Source organism: Bacillus rossius, chromosome 6, assembly GCF_032445375.1.
Source record: "Bacillus rossius redtenbacheri isolate Brsri chromosome 6, Brsri_v3, whole genome shotgun sequence".
In the NCBI taxonomy this organism is placed as follows: Eukaryota; Metazoa; Arthropoda; class Insecta; order Phasmatodea; family Bacillidae; genus Bacillus; species Bacillus rossius.
This window is the reverse complement of record NC_086334.1, coordinates 31,840,085-31,857,711: the sequence shown is the minus strand read 5'-3', so window position 1 is coordinate 31,857,711 and position 17,627 is coordinate 31,840,085. Positions and strand designations below refer to the sequence as shown.

At 41.5% G+C, this 17,627-nt stretch overlaps 1 protein-coding gene across 1 annotated transcript; it reads right to left on the bottom strand.

Moving 5' to 3' along the window:
• Positions 1 to 5,704: 5,704 nt before the first annotated feature.
• LOC134533418 (spidroin-1-like) lies at positions 5,705 to 14,676 on the bottom strand. The gene is made up of 2 exons (XM_063370940.1): positions 14,541 to 14,676; positions 5,705 to 6,225 (listed from the first exon to the last, which is right to left on the bottom strand). The coding sequence occupies exons 1-2, from the start codon at positions 14,674 to 14,676 to the stop codon at positions 5,705 to 5,707; spliced, it is 657 nt and encodes a 218-aa protein (XP_063227010.1).
• Positions 14,677 to 17,627: the final 2,951 nt, after the last annotated feature.

Sequence of the window (17,627 nt, the reverse complement as noted above, 5' to 3'; positions counted from 1 at the left end):
AAGGAGTTTCTAAAGATTCTTTTTGAAATCTAATGGGTTTTAAGGGTCCGTATTTAATGAAAGACAAAGTAAGAGTTTTTGACGTGACAACGTCTAATAAATCGATGAACGCCGGCTGCACGCACGAAAAAGTGTCCCGTTACGCACATTGTTCCGTTACGCTGTGTCCCGTTACGCTCATTGTTCCGTTACGCTGTGTCCCGTTACGCTCATTGTACGCTTGCGCCGCATCTATCACTCTTCCACTCGATTGGCCTATGCGTCCGAGGAGAAGAAAGACAGCGGCAGCACACAGCTTATAATAGGTTATGTTAGATATATGATTACAGTTTATTTTTATATGAAAACTTGTTCATAATGGTATTTAAATGGAAAGTAAATGTGGTTTTCATTGCTTATTACAACAACAATTTCGGCAACAAAGGTTCATTATTCTTGCATTTTAAAAATCTGATTACTAGTATAATTTCAAGTATTTATTCTTTTATTATTAAAATAAAAATGATTCATTTTTATTCATAAAAGTATGCAATCATTTCATCAATGTTTTGTTATGACGTCACGTTAAACTATCGTCCGTAAACCGACTTTACAGACAACCAATTTTTATTAAGGGTGTTGAGGCGTATGAACCCTGCACCGGTGACACAGACAACACGGCTGGCGGCGTGGGAAGACGAGCAGCCCGGGTGGGCTCCGGAAGGATGCTGTGCGGGCGAGCGAGAGACGTCCCGCCGATGTCCGGAGGAGTGAGGGGGGAAGGTGGCGTGTGTAACAGGACTCCCTGCGGGCCGTCTCCTGTTTCGGGACCCGCGGCGACGTGGTGTGTCGAAAGAGCGTTTAGCCGTCGTTGCTTCATCGGGCCCCTCGTCGCGCCGCGGATGAAACAACCTACCCCCCTCTACTCATGGAGAGCGGCCGCAAGCCAAGTTGTAAACCACGACTGAGCCCGGGGGGGCAGGCGGTGTGGCAGCAGGTCTCGACTGGTCGTTAACAGCCGCGGGGAAGCGCGACTTGGCCCGCGCGCCGGCTGCAGTCTGGAGTGGCCACGGGCTATCGGGCACCCCTTGAAGAAGAGGGGGGGGGGGGGTTGCATCTGCACTCTCTCCGCGCTGCGGCTACAACTTCCGCGCCGTCTCCTTCCGATGGATGTTCTCCCGCAGTGGCGTAGCCAGGATTTGTGAATTTGGTTGGGGGGGGGGGGGGGGGTTTGTTGAGAAGCATGGCCCCTCCCGTATTAAAGCGGGGGGCCCGGGGGGGTCCTCCCCCGGGAAAATTTGGATTTTAAGGTGTAAAATAGTGCTATTTTAGAAGTTTTCTGTTCTTAAATTTAAATATTGTAACGGTAAAAATTTTATTAGTTTTAATATGAAATTTGTTTGAGTGATGAATAAGAAATTTATTAAAGATTTGGTGGTAAGGGGGGTTTTTGAACCCATAACCCCCCCCCCCCCCCCCCGGCTACACCACTGTTCTCCCGACAGCCTTCCCCAGCGTGCTCAATGCAGGCCTCTCAACAATGCATTCAGTTATTTTTAAGTTATACCTTTATAGGCGCGATATGAAATAACACACACACACACACACACACACACACATATATATATATATATATATATATATATATATATATGAGTGAATTTTTTTACCTTGCGCGCGCATCATGCAACGAAGTTTTCACAGGATACAAAGAAAAAAGGCTACATACAAATAAAAAAAAATATTATGTGCTTTTTAATCTTATACTTTAATGATTAATATTGAATACTAGTACATATAATTAAAAACATTTATTTGTTATGAAAATTGGTGAAATAAATTTTGTCTATAAACTTTTTAAAGTTATATTCATGCGTATTAAAAAAAACTGGTTATGAAGAAAAAAATGATAAGAATGAATTTTTACGATGCGGGCGCAGCATGCAACAAAAATTGACAAGATGAAAAAAGGCTACGTGCAAATAAAAATTAGATATATATGTGCTTTTAAATCATAAACTTAAGTGATTTATATTAAATACCGATTCATATAATTAAAACATAAATTTTGTTGTGAATATTAGTGATAGAAATTGTGTTTATAAACTTTTTCAAGTGTATTTATATAAGTGAGGTTATGTTCCCATATGTATAACGATGTCAGGTTGCTTGTTAGCATCCATTGTCGCTGGCAGGGAGTGTCTGTGGAAGGTTTAGTAGTCTCTAAGACGTTTTCATGGGAGTGTTTGTGAGGTTATGTTCCCGTATTTTACCAAATTAAATAATTAATTTCATATCGAGTACTGAGTATTTATTAAAAATTTTAACTTGATTGAATTAGTACCTTACCATCAATATTGATAATAGCACTCCAGTCCTCTCTTTATTTTATTGTTATTAATTATTTGCCTGCAAATTTAAAGTTATATATTTATCACGCCAAGAAAATATAACTTTAAACGCGCGTACATAAGTGCACACACCTTTTTTTTTTTTTTTCAGTCGAACATGTAAACAATTTATCTACAAGAAATCACTCAGTAGAAACTGGCGACCACTCCGGTTAACCGCATGGTGTGACTCTGGCCTTATCAATTTTGGAACCAGCATTTAAAAATAACATGTCTCTTTGGCTTTGCTCTCCGTGTTGGTTGATTGCATTTCCACACGATTAGTTCTAATTCCTACTTATGTTTCACTATACAAACAATAATTTCAAGTTACTGTTTGTTGTTCACTTTTGCACCAGATATATGTATACACGTTACCTTCTATTAGTTAAAAAAAAAAAAAAATCTGGCAGATTTTGATAACTAGAATTTATTTCAGAGAAAACAGTCTCACGGAATTTGGTGTCCTATCCGTAACCGAGTTGTTGCCTAAATTCCGCGCATGCGCAGAGTTCACTTTTTCGTTGGTTTCGTCCAGATGGCGACCCGCGTCTGGCGCCATTAACTCGTATATAGTCACTTTTGTGATCATCAAGGGACGTACCAAGTGTGTTAGTGTGCCAAATGAAACTTTGTAATAGCAAAACTATCCTGGAATACATTTCATACACTTTATGGTCATAACAAGAAAAAATATCAATTAAAAAAAAAGTACGTGAGAATATTAGACAGGCGGTTCTGTTTTTTTTATTCTTTGCGATAGTGCTGCTATCTTTAGTATTTTTCCCATAACAATAATTGTAACGATGGTTGCGAAACGTGCGCTAGAATACGTTGAAACCAGTTTCCTTGCCTTGCACAGGGCACCGTTTATTAAAACGGATGCTTTTATTATGTTGCCTTACTGGGATACGGTTTGGACACATTCTGGAACACGGCCCTCGAGTTAGGTTGCGACTGTATCCCAACAAGGGAGTGCTTACTCGCTACCTTACCCGTACGTCTTGGAATACCGCCCTTAGAGCATTCTTGCGAGACCTTCACTGTGCGGTCGAAATAAATATTCAGCCAAAAAACGCTCTGGACGTATTAGCCGCAGCCGCCGCCGCCGCCGCCGCCGATTCATCATATTGCCATCCGGGGCAGTAAGCGTGGGCGAGGCCAGAAACCGGAGTTTCTACAACTCGCTAAGTGCATAGTAAATGAGGTGCACCCCACACTGGTGAATAATCATTTGAATCGACGGCGGGGGTGCGTGTCTTGTGGGATAGGTTTGGCACACGGGCCTGTGTGTGCGCTGGTAGGTTGTGTAATGCTATAAAAGTTACGTGTACCTAATTCGGCGGGGGAGTGAAGCTCCCCACCAGCTAGATCGGCTAACTGGCGTGATGTAATGTCGTGTTGGCGTGCATTAGAGGCTGGTCGGTGTGCTGTGATTTCGAGTGACCTAGTTATTAGCCGCAGCGGCAGAAACGCACCGTGTGACACCGGTCTCACTGGCTCGGAAGCACCAACCGGAAAGCGCGTGTCAAATCAGTTGGATCGACCTAGTCATGCCGTTCCGAGAACGCATCCAGGAAGTCGTGACTCAATGACGTCTTCTTTCTTTCCAGCTGGCATATTTCCAGATGCCTCTAGGGCCTGGGGCAGCTGTGCACTAAGCTCCGGTCAATAAAGATGGAATAAAGAAGACCGGAGCAGGGAGTGGGGAACTGAAGGGGGATGGAGAGAGGGACGGAAAGAGACGAGGCCGACTGTTCAAGTGCAGCGCAGCTGAGCGCTACAGTCCGTGTCACGCAACTTGTCTTTAGAAACGAGAGTTCTCGAAAGTGGCTCCAGTGGTAGCCATTTCCCAACAGTCACTTGCGAAGTAAACACATGACGTGTGTTTACGAACGCCGACGAACACTGTTGACAGAAGAAGAAAAAAACAATTGCAGGATACGTGGACCACTGGTACTACTGTCTACTTTGAGACGAGTTGCATGACACCAGGGACTAAGCAGGGGGGGGGGGGGGGGGGGGAGGACTGTGGGTTTCGAACCTCTCCCTTCCAGGATTTTAAAAAAAAGCTAAGCCTGAATAAGAAAATTGTAGCAACTTAGCTATATAAGGTTAGAGAGAGATTACTTTGGAAGGATTATTATAATCCTTCCAAATGGGTTACATTGACGTTCCTCGCCATTATAGTATAACGAAATCATCAAACAATTTACTTACGAACATAGCATTAAAAATAATTTTAAAAAACCAAACTATGAAATGTACAGTTTTCTGTAAACGGAGTGCTAAAAGTTTACTATTCCCTAAGTTTTTAGTGTGGCAACCAATTTTAAAAATAAATAAATTCTAAAGAAAACATACTCATAAAAATAAAAATAATATAATAGTCATACTAGCTACGGCCCTGATGACACCTACTATAAGACACAATATCCTACCTTTTGCTTCCGCTAGGATTCATTTATTTTCTCCTACATTGTCTCCCACATTGTATTTTATTTTAAATATGTCATCAGAATAGTGTGAGTTTGAGCGCCGATCGTAACCCCACCCATTTATTCAAATCAAACAAACATCAAAGTCACTCAAAGGGATTAGGCCCCGCCATAGTTTTTTGCTATAATTCTAATTTTGAACTATTTATCCTAATTTTTGGCATGTAAAGTCATAATTCACATCTCCGAGACATTCTATGCCTTGTTGCACCCACATTTTTACTACCAGGTACTAGTCTGTTAAGCTCCGCGAGGAAATAACTTATTATATCACGCGGGGTACTGCAACCATCATTATGATCACACAAGTTCACGTGTTAACTTCAACCAGTAGACAAATCTGAGTATTATGCCATGTCAATCAATATATTTCGCACGGAAGCTTTCTTGCAAGCGGTATCAAAATATTTGAAATCGCAAGATGACGAGACCTAAACCCTCTTACCATCCCTTATATATATATATATATATATATATATATATATATATATCGCAATAAAGAATTTAATGCAATAGACAGAAAATACACTAAACCGAAAGGCACTAGAATGAAAGGCAATAGACCGAAGGGCTCTAGAACGAGAGGCACTAGACCGATTAAAACTAGACCAAAAGGCACTAGAACGAAAGTAGGTTATTTGAAATTTCGGTCAAATGACTTTCGGTCTAGTCCTGCTGCCGACCCGAGCGTCGGAACCCTGGCAACCACTCGATGCATCGGGAGCCACGGAGCGCCATCAGTGCTTGGACCAGACTGGCACGGGGAAGGGGAAGGGTGGCGGGTTCATCGCCCCGACCCGGACCGATTCCACCACGAGAGGAGCGCCAGGCAAGGGCTTAACTGCCGGGCGCCGACACTTCCACGTGCTGCCTCTCGTCGTGTTCGGATTCCACGTGCCGACTGCACGCCCGCACAGCCCGCGCAACAAGCGCGCAACGCCAGTTCAGCCCGTCCAGCCCCGTCCAGCCCCGTCCAGGCCCGTCCAAGCCCGTCCAGGTCCGTCCAGCCCCGTCCAGCCCCGTCCAGGCCCGTCCAGGCCCGTCCAGGCCCGTCCAGCCCCGTCCAGGCCCGTCCAGCCCCGTCCAGGCCCGTCCAGCCCGTCCAGCCCCGTCCAGCCCGTCCAGCCCGTCCAGCCCCGTCCAGCCCCGTCCAGCCCCGTCCAGCCCGTCCAGCCCCGTCCAGACCCATCCAGACCCATCCAGGCCGTCCAGACCCGTCCAGCCCCGTCCAGCCCCGTCCAGACCCGTCCAGCCCCGTCCAGACCCGTCCAGACCCGTCCAGACCCGTCCAGACCCGTCCAGACCCGTCCAGACCCGTCCAGCCCCGTCCAGCCCCGTCCAGACCCGTCCAGCCCCGTCTAGACCCGTCCAGCCCCGTCCAGCTTCGTCCAGCTTCGTCCAGCCCGTCTAACATGCTGACTTGTCTCGGATGTCTCAGTTTCCATTCATCAACTGTTGCTTGCACAACATCGAGTGATGTTTCTTTACGAACACTGACTACCTCATCAAGTTGTTTACAAACACTGTTGACGTAATCTAATGGCAACTGTTAAATTTGATATATGTTATATTTTATATGTGTTATGTGTTGGCAAACTATAGTTTAGCAAAACAAATAAGAGTTGTGTCACATTTGTGTGTGTAGGCATACCTATGTCTAAAGTATTAATATAGGGTTTTATAGAAATAGTAATACAAGACAAAAGGTAACGAAGGTGACACACGATACCACAATATACACCATCAAACATGGAGCTAGGAATTGTCAGGAAATGTATACTGTGACATTGTCGAAGACACTTTTTTACCTCGCCATCGTTATATTGCATACGCCCAAAACATTGCAGAAATGGTGCTTGCCCACTTTGTATGATGGTTAGTAAGTATGAATTAGAATCTCCGTTGTTTAACAGTCACTTCCATAAAATACATTAATTTAAAACTGCTTCCACAATGCAATCACTAACTACATTTCAGATAGTGTTTTGGACGTCTAACCAACATAGGGTAAACCACGAATAAAATATCATTGAATAATAAGTTCATATGTAACTATTTTTAAACTTCTCAGGGATAATAATTTTAAGTGAAAAAAAAAAACATAAGTATGTGTGGCGCTGGTGCTAAAACACTTTCATTCCCTCATTCGATTTATACTAAAATAAGGGAAATAATAAGATTCAGCATCGTTTTTATTCCTTCGCCATGAATACATTCTTGCCACGTCCTTGTTCTGTGTTCTTGTCAAATGTAGGCCAAATGATATCCGCTTTGTCATTCCAATTTTTTGTTGCTCTCAGTATACGGCATTTGGTAGGAGTGATTTCGTGAATTGAACGAAGTCGCGTTGAACGGAAATGAATAAGCGCGGTTCTGTCATCTGTGACGGCTGGCGCGAACCGAAGTTCACAAAGACAAAGGGAAATCATAAGTTATTCATTGTTTAATGAATTTAAACAAGAAAGACAGTATTTTAATAAAATTCATTGTCGAATATCAGGTCCAAAGCATATTTTCAAGGTTTTTTTTTGTTTCGCTTTTAATTGGAGCCGTTTCATTACATAATATTTAAAATCTCGCTCTGCAAACCGAATGTTTTGATAGTCGACGCACCTGCACCGGCAATGAATTCTAGCGGCGTGTGCAGAATCAACGTCAAGAAATGTAGTTGAAAGCACAATTTGCGTATATATTTACCACGCTCGGCATTATTTTAAAGAGTTCTACGTTATATTTCGTGTCCGTGTATCGTATTATAAGTGTATTTGCCACGTGTGAACACATGAATTTGCTGGTTACCGAGGTTAGATGTTACGAGTATTGAAAGACTCGCTCACATTATTTTTTTTTTTTTTGACGTGACGTCTAATAAATCGATGAACGCCGGCTGCACGCACGAAAAAGTGTCCCGTTACGCACATTGTCCCGTTACGCTCATTGTACGCTTGCGCCGCATCTATCTCTCTTCCACTCGATTGTAACAACCATCGGTTTGTCTTTTTCGAGGCACATTAAACTTGAAACACTCCCATTCGTTTCCTACTTTTCCTATCATCGTCCTAACAGAATAACACAGATTGGAAGAAGTTAAATAGCAAACATGTATAAAAGTTATAGTTAAAATAATCTCTTCGTTAAAGTAATAAACATATTTGAATTAATGAGTGCAAATAAAAGTAAATTTATCAATTAAATTGTAGATTTCATTTCACTCCTTCTTTGTACCCATACAAAATAGTGATAATTGAATTAAAATGATTCAATTTTATTCATAAAACTATGCAATCATTTCATTAATGGTTTGTTATGACGTTGTCACGTTAAACTATCATCCGTAAACCGACTTTACAGACAACCAATTATTTTTCCAAATTTAAAAATGTGTAGAATTGGAAATGGTTCCTTTTTTACTTTACACAGATAAGAAATTCATAATAAATACTCAAAAGCATTTAATGGCAGGTGTGTGAAGCCTAGCGTCAGTACCCGATGTGGTTGACATTCGACGAGAAGTGGCGACGAGTGCAACGGGAGCGCTGAGGCTATCTCGGGCGGAAGGCGTATTGTTCGCTCGCTGACCTTCCCTAGCCGCGCACGCGATAGCGGCCGAGCTGCGCCGGTTCGTTAAGAAACACCAGATTACCCGCGACTGAACAATGCGTCGTTTGAGTCAAGGCCACGACTGCAAACAATAAGCCTGGTGCTGCGAAAGGTACGCATTCCTGTCGGGATCGGTCATGCATATTTGGGTTTCCATTTCCGTTTGTTTGACAAAAAACGGCTGAAATTAATTTCAGAAAATTAGTTAAATATTTTAGTGGTTCACTTGAAAGCAGGGTTGGATAATTTAAGCCACAATAGTTAAAATCACGGTTTAAACTATGGTTTAAATCAAGTGGTTTTTATAAAAAAAAAAGATTAAAAAAATTATTTGTTAATAGAATAAATAAATTTTAATGAAAGGTCAAATTCTACTCTAATAACGTTAGTTTGTTCATTATTGTTTCTTGTGATTTACGGGAGCAAATAATTATGTACTAATCAAGATCTTATCATTTAAATTATCTGAATAAGTTGTAAATTGTACCCAGCTAAATACTCCTCTAAAATTAAATTAATTACTAAATTATAGTCAAAAGTGTAAAAAATAAAATATATGAAATTATTATTTTAAAAATTCATATTTTTTGGAAATCCCTGACATTACTGTGAATCCCATTTCTGTGTGAGACACCCATTCTATGGAGAATCCTCTTCCTGTGAGGAAATACCCTTTCTGTGATTAAGTTCCAGTCAGAAGTGCAGATTTGCTGGACTTCAGTTCTTTGATGTTAATAACTTTTCTGGTTCAACATAAGTGACAAAAAGTGGAATGTTATTTAACTTTTCAGTTGAACATGTAAAAACCAAAATAACTAATGTAATAAAAAAAACTGGTTTAAACAACAAAACAAAAGTTTAAACCAAAAAAAAAAAATGTCTTTCACTGCTTGCGGTAAACTGTTGGCCATAAGGTTACAAAGAAATTCAGGTGGTTCGAAAAAACATTTTAAGCTGTGTAAATGACGACTAAATATTAAATTCGAGAAAGTTTACAATACATTACAAACTAAGTAATATTTGAATGAAATCGGGACATTTAATCACTTGAACATTGAAAATGGCTACAGTGATGATGTTTAAGTGTCGTGACATGTCCCTTAAGGGATAGTATCCGATGAAGATCGAATGTAATCCAAAGTAAAATATGATAGTGTGAAATAGTTTGTTATTTTATTTTATTGTTAGCATTATTATTTAATTAATGTAAATCTTATTACTATAGTTTTGTTGCATTTAGTGTTTCGGAACAAATGTTTCCACCATAATGTTTACTAAGTATTATCTAATAGCGGTAAAGAGTCACGCGTGATCACTTCCGTGACATTATCAGCACACAAACATGTTCGCAAAATATCTAGTGGCAAAACTTACGACCAAAACAACATGCCAAGCAGTTATAGCGATAAGAATAGTCCTTGACCCAACAGGGCGTTTGATATGGAACTGCAGTCGATCCTCAGAAAGCGTCTCTTGTTTCACACGGCCGGATGCTGCGAAGGGACGCCCAGTGTTGCCAGGTTTCCCAGCAAGAAATACAAAGTTTAATTCTGAAATTTCTCACACGTAAAAGTGTATATTGTAGTTATTTAAAAAAAGGTTTTTGCTACCCCTCTCCCATTACGAAGGATAGAAATATGTCATCTGCCATGTGGGGTGCCTCTTTGCTTATCTCATATTAAGACCACCTCTAAAGGGCCCCAACGGCGTGCAGAGCTTCAAACAAAATCACGCGATTTGAAAACTACTCAAGATATCACAGTGGTGTCAGTAGTATGTAATAGCCGGTTCTGGCACATGATTCAAGGGTGCGGGTCAATGACCGACCGCCATGCTCTGTGAATATTATATTTAAAATATATAAATATAGTATACATTTTTAAACCCTTAATATATTATTAGTATATATATGCTAAAATATCTGTAAGATTTGTTTTTTCATGAAGTTGGAAATTCCTTCCTTTTATCGATATACATATATACCTAAATATAGTGTGCATATTTTCAAACTTAAAAATATATTTATATATCTTACACCAAATTCTAGTCATCTCCGCAAACTTGGGGATACTATAGAAGCCAGCCATTTAGAGCCGTTGGAACCAGTTGTAGATATTAAAGCTATTGAGCCTAGTTAGTCATTGGAGCCATTGGAGCGATTGGAGCCATTTGGAGCCAAATTTGACCTGTTGAAGCAATGTTAGAATCTGATGAGTGGTTCTGTTTCCGTATTTCGTTTTTTAATTGTAGTTTCAGAAGAGTGAAGATGGCTAAATCGCGTGTTTCAGAATAATTTTCAGACCTGAAACTCCCGGTTAAATTTCTTGAAAGCAGCCGAGGTCCTTACATTAATATCCTTATTTCTTCGCCATCTAATGTTAGGTTACCGCTCAAATTTCACAGTTGTCCTATGGACGATGATCAGACTGCGCGCCAGTTTACAGCCTTGCGCTTAGAGGCTATACCGCGCTAGAAGCTCCACGAGCGTCGCACTATCATCCCGCTGCACTAATGCAAATACACTTCTCACAAGGCCCGTCTGGTCGGGGTGTATGTGTGTTAGTGAGGCGGGATGATATGCGCGACGCTCGCTGGTGCTTCTAACGCGGTATCGCCTCTAAGCGCAAGGCTGTGAACTGGCGCGCAGTTCTATCTTCGTCCATAGGACAACTGTGAATTTTGAGCGGTGTCCACTACATTACATGGCATAGACATGAAGGTAAAGGTGTAATACAAGTCCCTTAAGTGCTTCCAAAAATCTGTACCAGTTGTTTTACGCCTAAAAATTACTCCTAAAAAATACCCCTTTTAGCCATTTTAACTCTTCTGAAAATATAGTTTAAACACTTAATCTGAAGTCAAAAGTACTTTTCGGCCCTGAGCGAATTTTTAAATGCTTTTTGTGATCAGACCTCACTAGAGTATCTTGAGTATTTTTTCAAATCGCGTTGTTTTCCCTGAAGCTCTGCGCACTGTGTATGTGCCCGGGCAGACGGCGCCCTTAAAAAATATTGGATATTGTTGGAGTGTTCTCGTTCAGACAAATGGTTGTGGTAAGCCACATATGGCTGTATCGTAGTCAGGTCGTAGCTAATTAACAGGATTTTTTTTTTTTTGCTTCGTGAAGTCCTACGAAGTGAACCACTTCTAACACCACTGAAAACGGCCGGCACTGAGGCCTTGCACTTGTTTGGTCCCTAACTCTTTTGCGGTGAGAAAGGAGGGGGGGGGGGGGGGGGCGGGGGGCTGTCATAACTTATAAAAACACAACTTAGAAACACAAAAATTTTTTTTATATGTTTTTCCTGCTCTAGGTTATGTGCCTCTTACTGGTGAAGTTCTGTGTTATGTATTGCGACGATGTGTTTCTAAGTTGCGTTTTTCTAAGCTGTGTGTTTCTAAGTTACGATCGTTCTAAGTTATGATTGTCTACGTTATGACGTTTCATAAGTTGTGTGATTTGGCATTGTGTGTTTCTAAGGTAACGACATTTATAAGCTGTGTGTTCCTGAGTTACGACGTTTCTAAATTGTGTAATGCGGTCGTGTGTGTATCTTTGTTACGGTTAAGTGTTGAGTTATGATCGTTCTTACTTGTGATAGTTCTAAGTTATGTGGATTTTCTTCTCTAAAAGACTATTTTTTAACTGTTTTAAGTTGTATGTTTCTAAGTTACGTGTTGATAGATGCCATCCTCAGGTGGTGGAGTGAAGTGAGTAGGGGTGGAGGGGGAGTAAGACCGGCGACCTTGGGCGCGCGTGGCGTCTGGACGGCTGTTGCCCTGCGGCGCTGCGCCCGCCCGGAATGGGGTCGCGTCGCGGCGACCCTCCCCCTCCGCTCCCCCCTACCCCTCTAACAGAGGTCGAAGAACCGCGCCGTCGAGACGCCGAGACGCGGGAATGATTGAGGGGGGGGGGAATTTTTTGGGGGGGAAGGTAATGGGTGAGCGAGTGGGGTACGGGCGGCTATTTCCAGCCACGCGCGCTCTCGCGTCAATTAGGCTCGACAGCAGCCAAGCGACATGTGGCGGCGCGGATAGAAGTCGTGGCAGTGCTACGTGTCTTAACGTTTTATTATCTTTGTACTTAACGAAGTTGTGTCGCCTGAATTTTGATAGTTCTCAAAATTAGTCCACCGGTAGTCCCAACTGTCAACTGTAAAGCAAACACATGATGTTTGGTTACGAACAATGACAACAAATTTACGAACACTGTTGACAGATCGACAGTGGCAGATGGATACGTGTACCACTGGATAATAATACTAATGAGCACACTGTCGAATTCGATACATGTTGCATGACAAACTACACATATCAGTATTATTTGTAAGCCCTGGATGCACTGCTTGCGTGGCGACGTGATGTCACTCGCTGATCAAGTAGGAGCAAGATCATTTTGATTTTAAACGTTATAATGTTGAATGTTTTATTTTATTTTTATTTACTGCTGGAAAAGTTTGAGGCGTAACGCGTTGAGTTGCTCTGAACCATGTTTACTTTGTCGCGTCAGTCCGTCAGTTAAGTAACTGAAAGCAGATATGAGATTACTACATACTTAAACTTCAATGAAAGTAATCTTACATTGCCCAATTAAAAAAAAAAATCTAACAAAATTTAAAAAAAAAACAGGTCACAATAAGACAGAAAAAGAGATAACGTTACATATAATTCACACACTTTTACTTACATTCACATACATTCTCACAGTCATGCAGTTGCTAAAGCCGTGCAGTGTAAGTTATTTTGTTCGTTAATGTTTTTTTTAAGGGGGCTAAGATTACAGTCTGCATTGTCGTAAGTTCAATTTCATTCTGGAATTTACTATTCTTAGCTGTAGAAGATCTTGAAGTAATCTGTGTAATGTAACTTGCTTCAAGTTTGACCGTTATCACACATAGTGTCTGCGTTACTTCTGTCACGATTGTTCTCTCAACAGTGTTTGTAAACATCTTCGTGTGGCTGTCAGAGTTGTAAACAAACATCATGTAATGTTTTGGAAATGACTTAAGGTAAATTGGTACCGACTGGTACTACTTTTGATAACTGTAACATTTAAGACAAGTCACATGACAAAGACACAAAGAGTTGTTTGTATTATGTGAGATCATGGCTATGGTGTCTTTGTAGGTAGTTTGTGTACACGAGGTGTAATATTTTCAGACATCGTGACATTAGGCCAAATAATTTTAGGCTAAACAAACCTTCAGCTAGATATTTGATACCAAATATCTTTAGGCCAAATGACTGTTCAAAGAATTTTTGCGACGCTCATGACGCTTCACTTTTCAAACGGTCATCCCGATTAACAAGATGGATTCGCACCAAAACAACAACAACAACAACAACAACAACAACAACCACAACAACAAAAGGCAACCTGAAGAAGTATAAGCCATTGGCACGGAAACTGCGGCCTCGGAATGCGTGTAGTTTTAAGGTTTTAAATTTTTATTATTTTTTTAGTTTTATGTTTTTATGTTTTTAGGCTCCACCATCTAGGATGTTTCCATCCTTTTGCTATAATTCTAATTTTAAATATTATCCCAATTTTTGGCATGTCAAGGCATAAATCACGCCCTTCAGGCCTTCTATGCCTGCTGGCAACAACATATTTACTAACACACTATAGTCTGTAAGCGCCGCGAGTAAATAACTTATTTCACGCGGGCGACTACAGATATAATGATAATCACACCAGTTTGCATGTTTAACTTCAACAAGTATCAAAAACTAAGTCCTATGCCATGTCAAGCCAAAAAAATATATAGCAATGCAGCTTTATTGCTAGTGGTATCAAAATATTTGAAATTGTATGATGGCGATGCCGTACGGCTTGCAGATCTCTTAATGTTAAGGCGCCATTCACAAACTTATATACATTTCTTGAAAGTGTCTCATTACGAGTATATATCGTTTCGTAGTTAAGTTATTAACGTGTAATTTTTTTTTTGGACAGTGTACGAGGCTGTAACAAATGTTTTCACGCACGTTTTCAGGCGTGAAAAAAAAATATTCCAAGCATAGTATTTATCTTTAATATCCCACCGCTTGAAGTCTCGCAGAGGAGCGTTACCGACGTGAAGACGGCACGTCAGGTCGATGCCTGGCGCGTAGAGGCTGCGGAGGCGTGTGATGAGCGTGCCACTGTCGCCCTTAGCGCCCCTCGCGCTCTCTGAGATCTCGTGCAGGCCAGCCCAGGCCCCCCACATCATTCTATGGGCCCCGTTGCTAGAAGTCATGATGCCCCCCCCCCTTTTTTTTTCTAACAGAGAAAAAAAAATCTTTTTTTTTTCCTTTATGTACGTTCTTTTAGTTATATTTTTTTAAAACCTTTTTACAATTATTTTTAAAACACATTAAAACTAGTTTTAAGTCAGTGTTTCGATTGTCAACGTAAATGTATTTTGAATAATGGCAAATAAAAGAGTGTAACTGTTCTGCACTGTCAACATGGTGTCAAGTCAATTGGTGGTGGTTTTGTTACTCACAGTTGTAGATTCAGACACGATCTGTACGTACGCACAGCATATTCCGAACAATATTACTCTGGTGAAATATTTCATCATCGGTAACTAAATTTAGGCCTTACTGTTTAATTGTTTTCTATGATTTATTTAATTTTTTTTTGTTTTAAGTTTTTTTTCTTTCCTTCGCAGGCCCCCTAGACCCATGGGCCCCGTTGCCATAGCAACGGTAGCACCGGCCATGTGGGGGCCCTGGACCAGCCAGGCGACGACGGCGGAAGACACGGAGCACCGAGGTCGGCAGATGGGTTGGGTAGTACCTCGAGTGCTTGGGTGTATGTTGGGGGGGGGGGGGAGGGGGGTTGTAGGACGAGGTATAACAGCTCGTGCCGCGGGGCGCAAACAGCTGGGCGTCGTGGCCTCGCGAGGTAGGAGAGACGACGCCAACCGGCTCGGCTTTCCTCAGTCCCCCCAGTGCTGCCAAGCACACAAACTGAAATCTCAACCGTGTGAGCGTGGTTCACGAAATCCGATCAAACTTCCACTGAAACCTGCAACAGAGATAAAATACAAGTTCATCCATAAAATAATGCCCCAGTTATAAATTTCAATGGCATCAACTACAAGCGTTGTATAGCTTTTCCGTTAACGGTCAAAATTAAAGCGTAACTCAAAACCGTTTTAGATTAGCGCATGTGAGAGTACTGCTTTTCTTGTTTTTTTTTCGCTTGCAGCGCCACCTACGCAAAATGGCGATTGGTAGAGGGTGAACATGTAAACTTTACTTGGCAACAGAATGGAGCCCTTAACTGTTTGAATCTCTTTGTACGAGAGTGGTTTAACGTAGAAGTTCCCTGGCCGTTGGATTGGTCGTAATGGCCGAGACGACAGAGCTCTTTTTTTCGTTGGCCTCCACGTTCACCTGGCAAAACGCCATGCGATTTTTTTTTTCCTTTGGAGCTTGAAGAGGTTATTGCTTCCATTACTCCGGACGTGTTAACCAAAGTGCGGGAAGAGTTGGACTTTAGTTTGGATGTGTGCCGTATAACTAAAGGTGCACACGTTTTACATTTGGAAGAAAAACTAGGTCAAGTTTACCTTCAATTTGATGTATGATTTGTTGTAAATAGTCTACCATTGGAACTAGAACATTCTTTTATGTACATTCTGTATTACGTTGCTACCTACAAATTAATTATGATAAAATGAAACGGTTCCATTTATGTCTGGGTTCATGTGCCAAAAACATTAATTATTCTGGTCTTAATTTAAAAAAAAAACGGTGACGGTTGGTTATTTCATTTTCTCGCCATTATTTTTATTTGAAGGCTTTCCCTGTAAATTTATTACGAGAGAGCTATTACAGTTTATGTTACGCATCAAATCTTAACAGATAGCCTCCTATACACTAATTATTACCTAATAACGAAAAATAAAAGACTCTAGTGTTTATGATTATGATCTCTCGCGTGACCTATATAACATTTCGAAAACCACGTTTATTAAGTAGGTATCTGGTGAGAAAATTTGCGACCCAAAAAAAAAATGGAAGAGAGCTATTGGAATAAACTGGTAGGAAAATCCTTTGTGAAAGAAAACCAGTAGACGTTCCGCAGCCCGTTAAAAAGGTGTGAAAATCTGTTCGGCGAGCGATGACTAGACACCGCCAGTTCCGCCAAGTCGAGGAGACTGCAGCGCGCTTGTCCGTTCCATCGACCTTCCCCCCGCGACGCAACAGTCCACTCGGCCTCGGGGCGGGTGACGGTCACAGGCGTGACCTTCGACCTCCCCCTTCCCCCCCGGCCGGGTCGACGAGTCCTCGCTGTCACCAAGTGGACAAGCCCGCGAGTCACAAATACTTGACTGCGCGCGGAACTTCACGCCATTTTTACTACAGTTGGAACGCACTGGTTGAAGGCGCGACGTAAAGGTATCAAACGACATGACAAAGCTATTTAACCATTAAGTAGTGTTTTTGATGCACTTTACAGTAAATCCTTCAAAGAGCACAGATACTAGTGCTAATGTAGGCTACTTACAAAACATTTACCAATTTGTCATTGTAAATACATCAGTACGCTAAATATTTCTCAAATTTTATCGATCTCCAGCTAGACATCGTGACGTGGGTTTGGAGAGAGAGGTCAAGAGAGCTGTCAAATAGTCACCCATTTGACTTGATGTAAGTTTTTGGATATACGCCATTGCTAAGTACTTAGCAATGGCGTATGTCCAAAAACATCAAGTCATGCACTCCCATTGCACAAATCTTTCAAAGATAAAAGTCACCCATTTATTATCCAAACGTATTTTTGCAAGAGAGAACCCGCCTAGGAAAAAGTAACCGTTTATTTATAAATATAATTTTACTCGAGGTTACAGAAATACAAAATATTATATTAAACCAGTTTGCAAGTCAATGTAATGTGTATGAAAATAATTATTATTTTTTAAATATAATTCGTGCCCGCGAGCCAAACGTTACCTGCGAGTCCTTTGTTCTCACGGCGGCGCCATCGCAGTTCTCTTGTTTGTTCGAGGCTCGGGAGGTTCCCGGTACGCGCTCGGGATTCACGTAGGCCCGCAGTCGGAACAGCGAGGTGGGCGGGCACAGTCCAGCGGTACCTTTCCACGGACTCCCCCTGCTCCCTTCTTAGTGACGCATGTCCCTGTCCGAGTGGACAACGCGAATTGAC

Coding starts and splice junctions, on each gene's coding strand:
- LOC134533418 (XM_063370940.1), bottom strand. CDS start 14,676: ATGTGGGGGGCCTGGGCTGGCCTGCACGAGATCTCAGAGAGCGCGAGG. Junction 6,226..14,540: donor GACGTGCCGTCTTCACGTCG/GTAACGCTCCTC, acceptor GGACGGGTCTAG/ACGGGGCTGGACGGGTCTGG.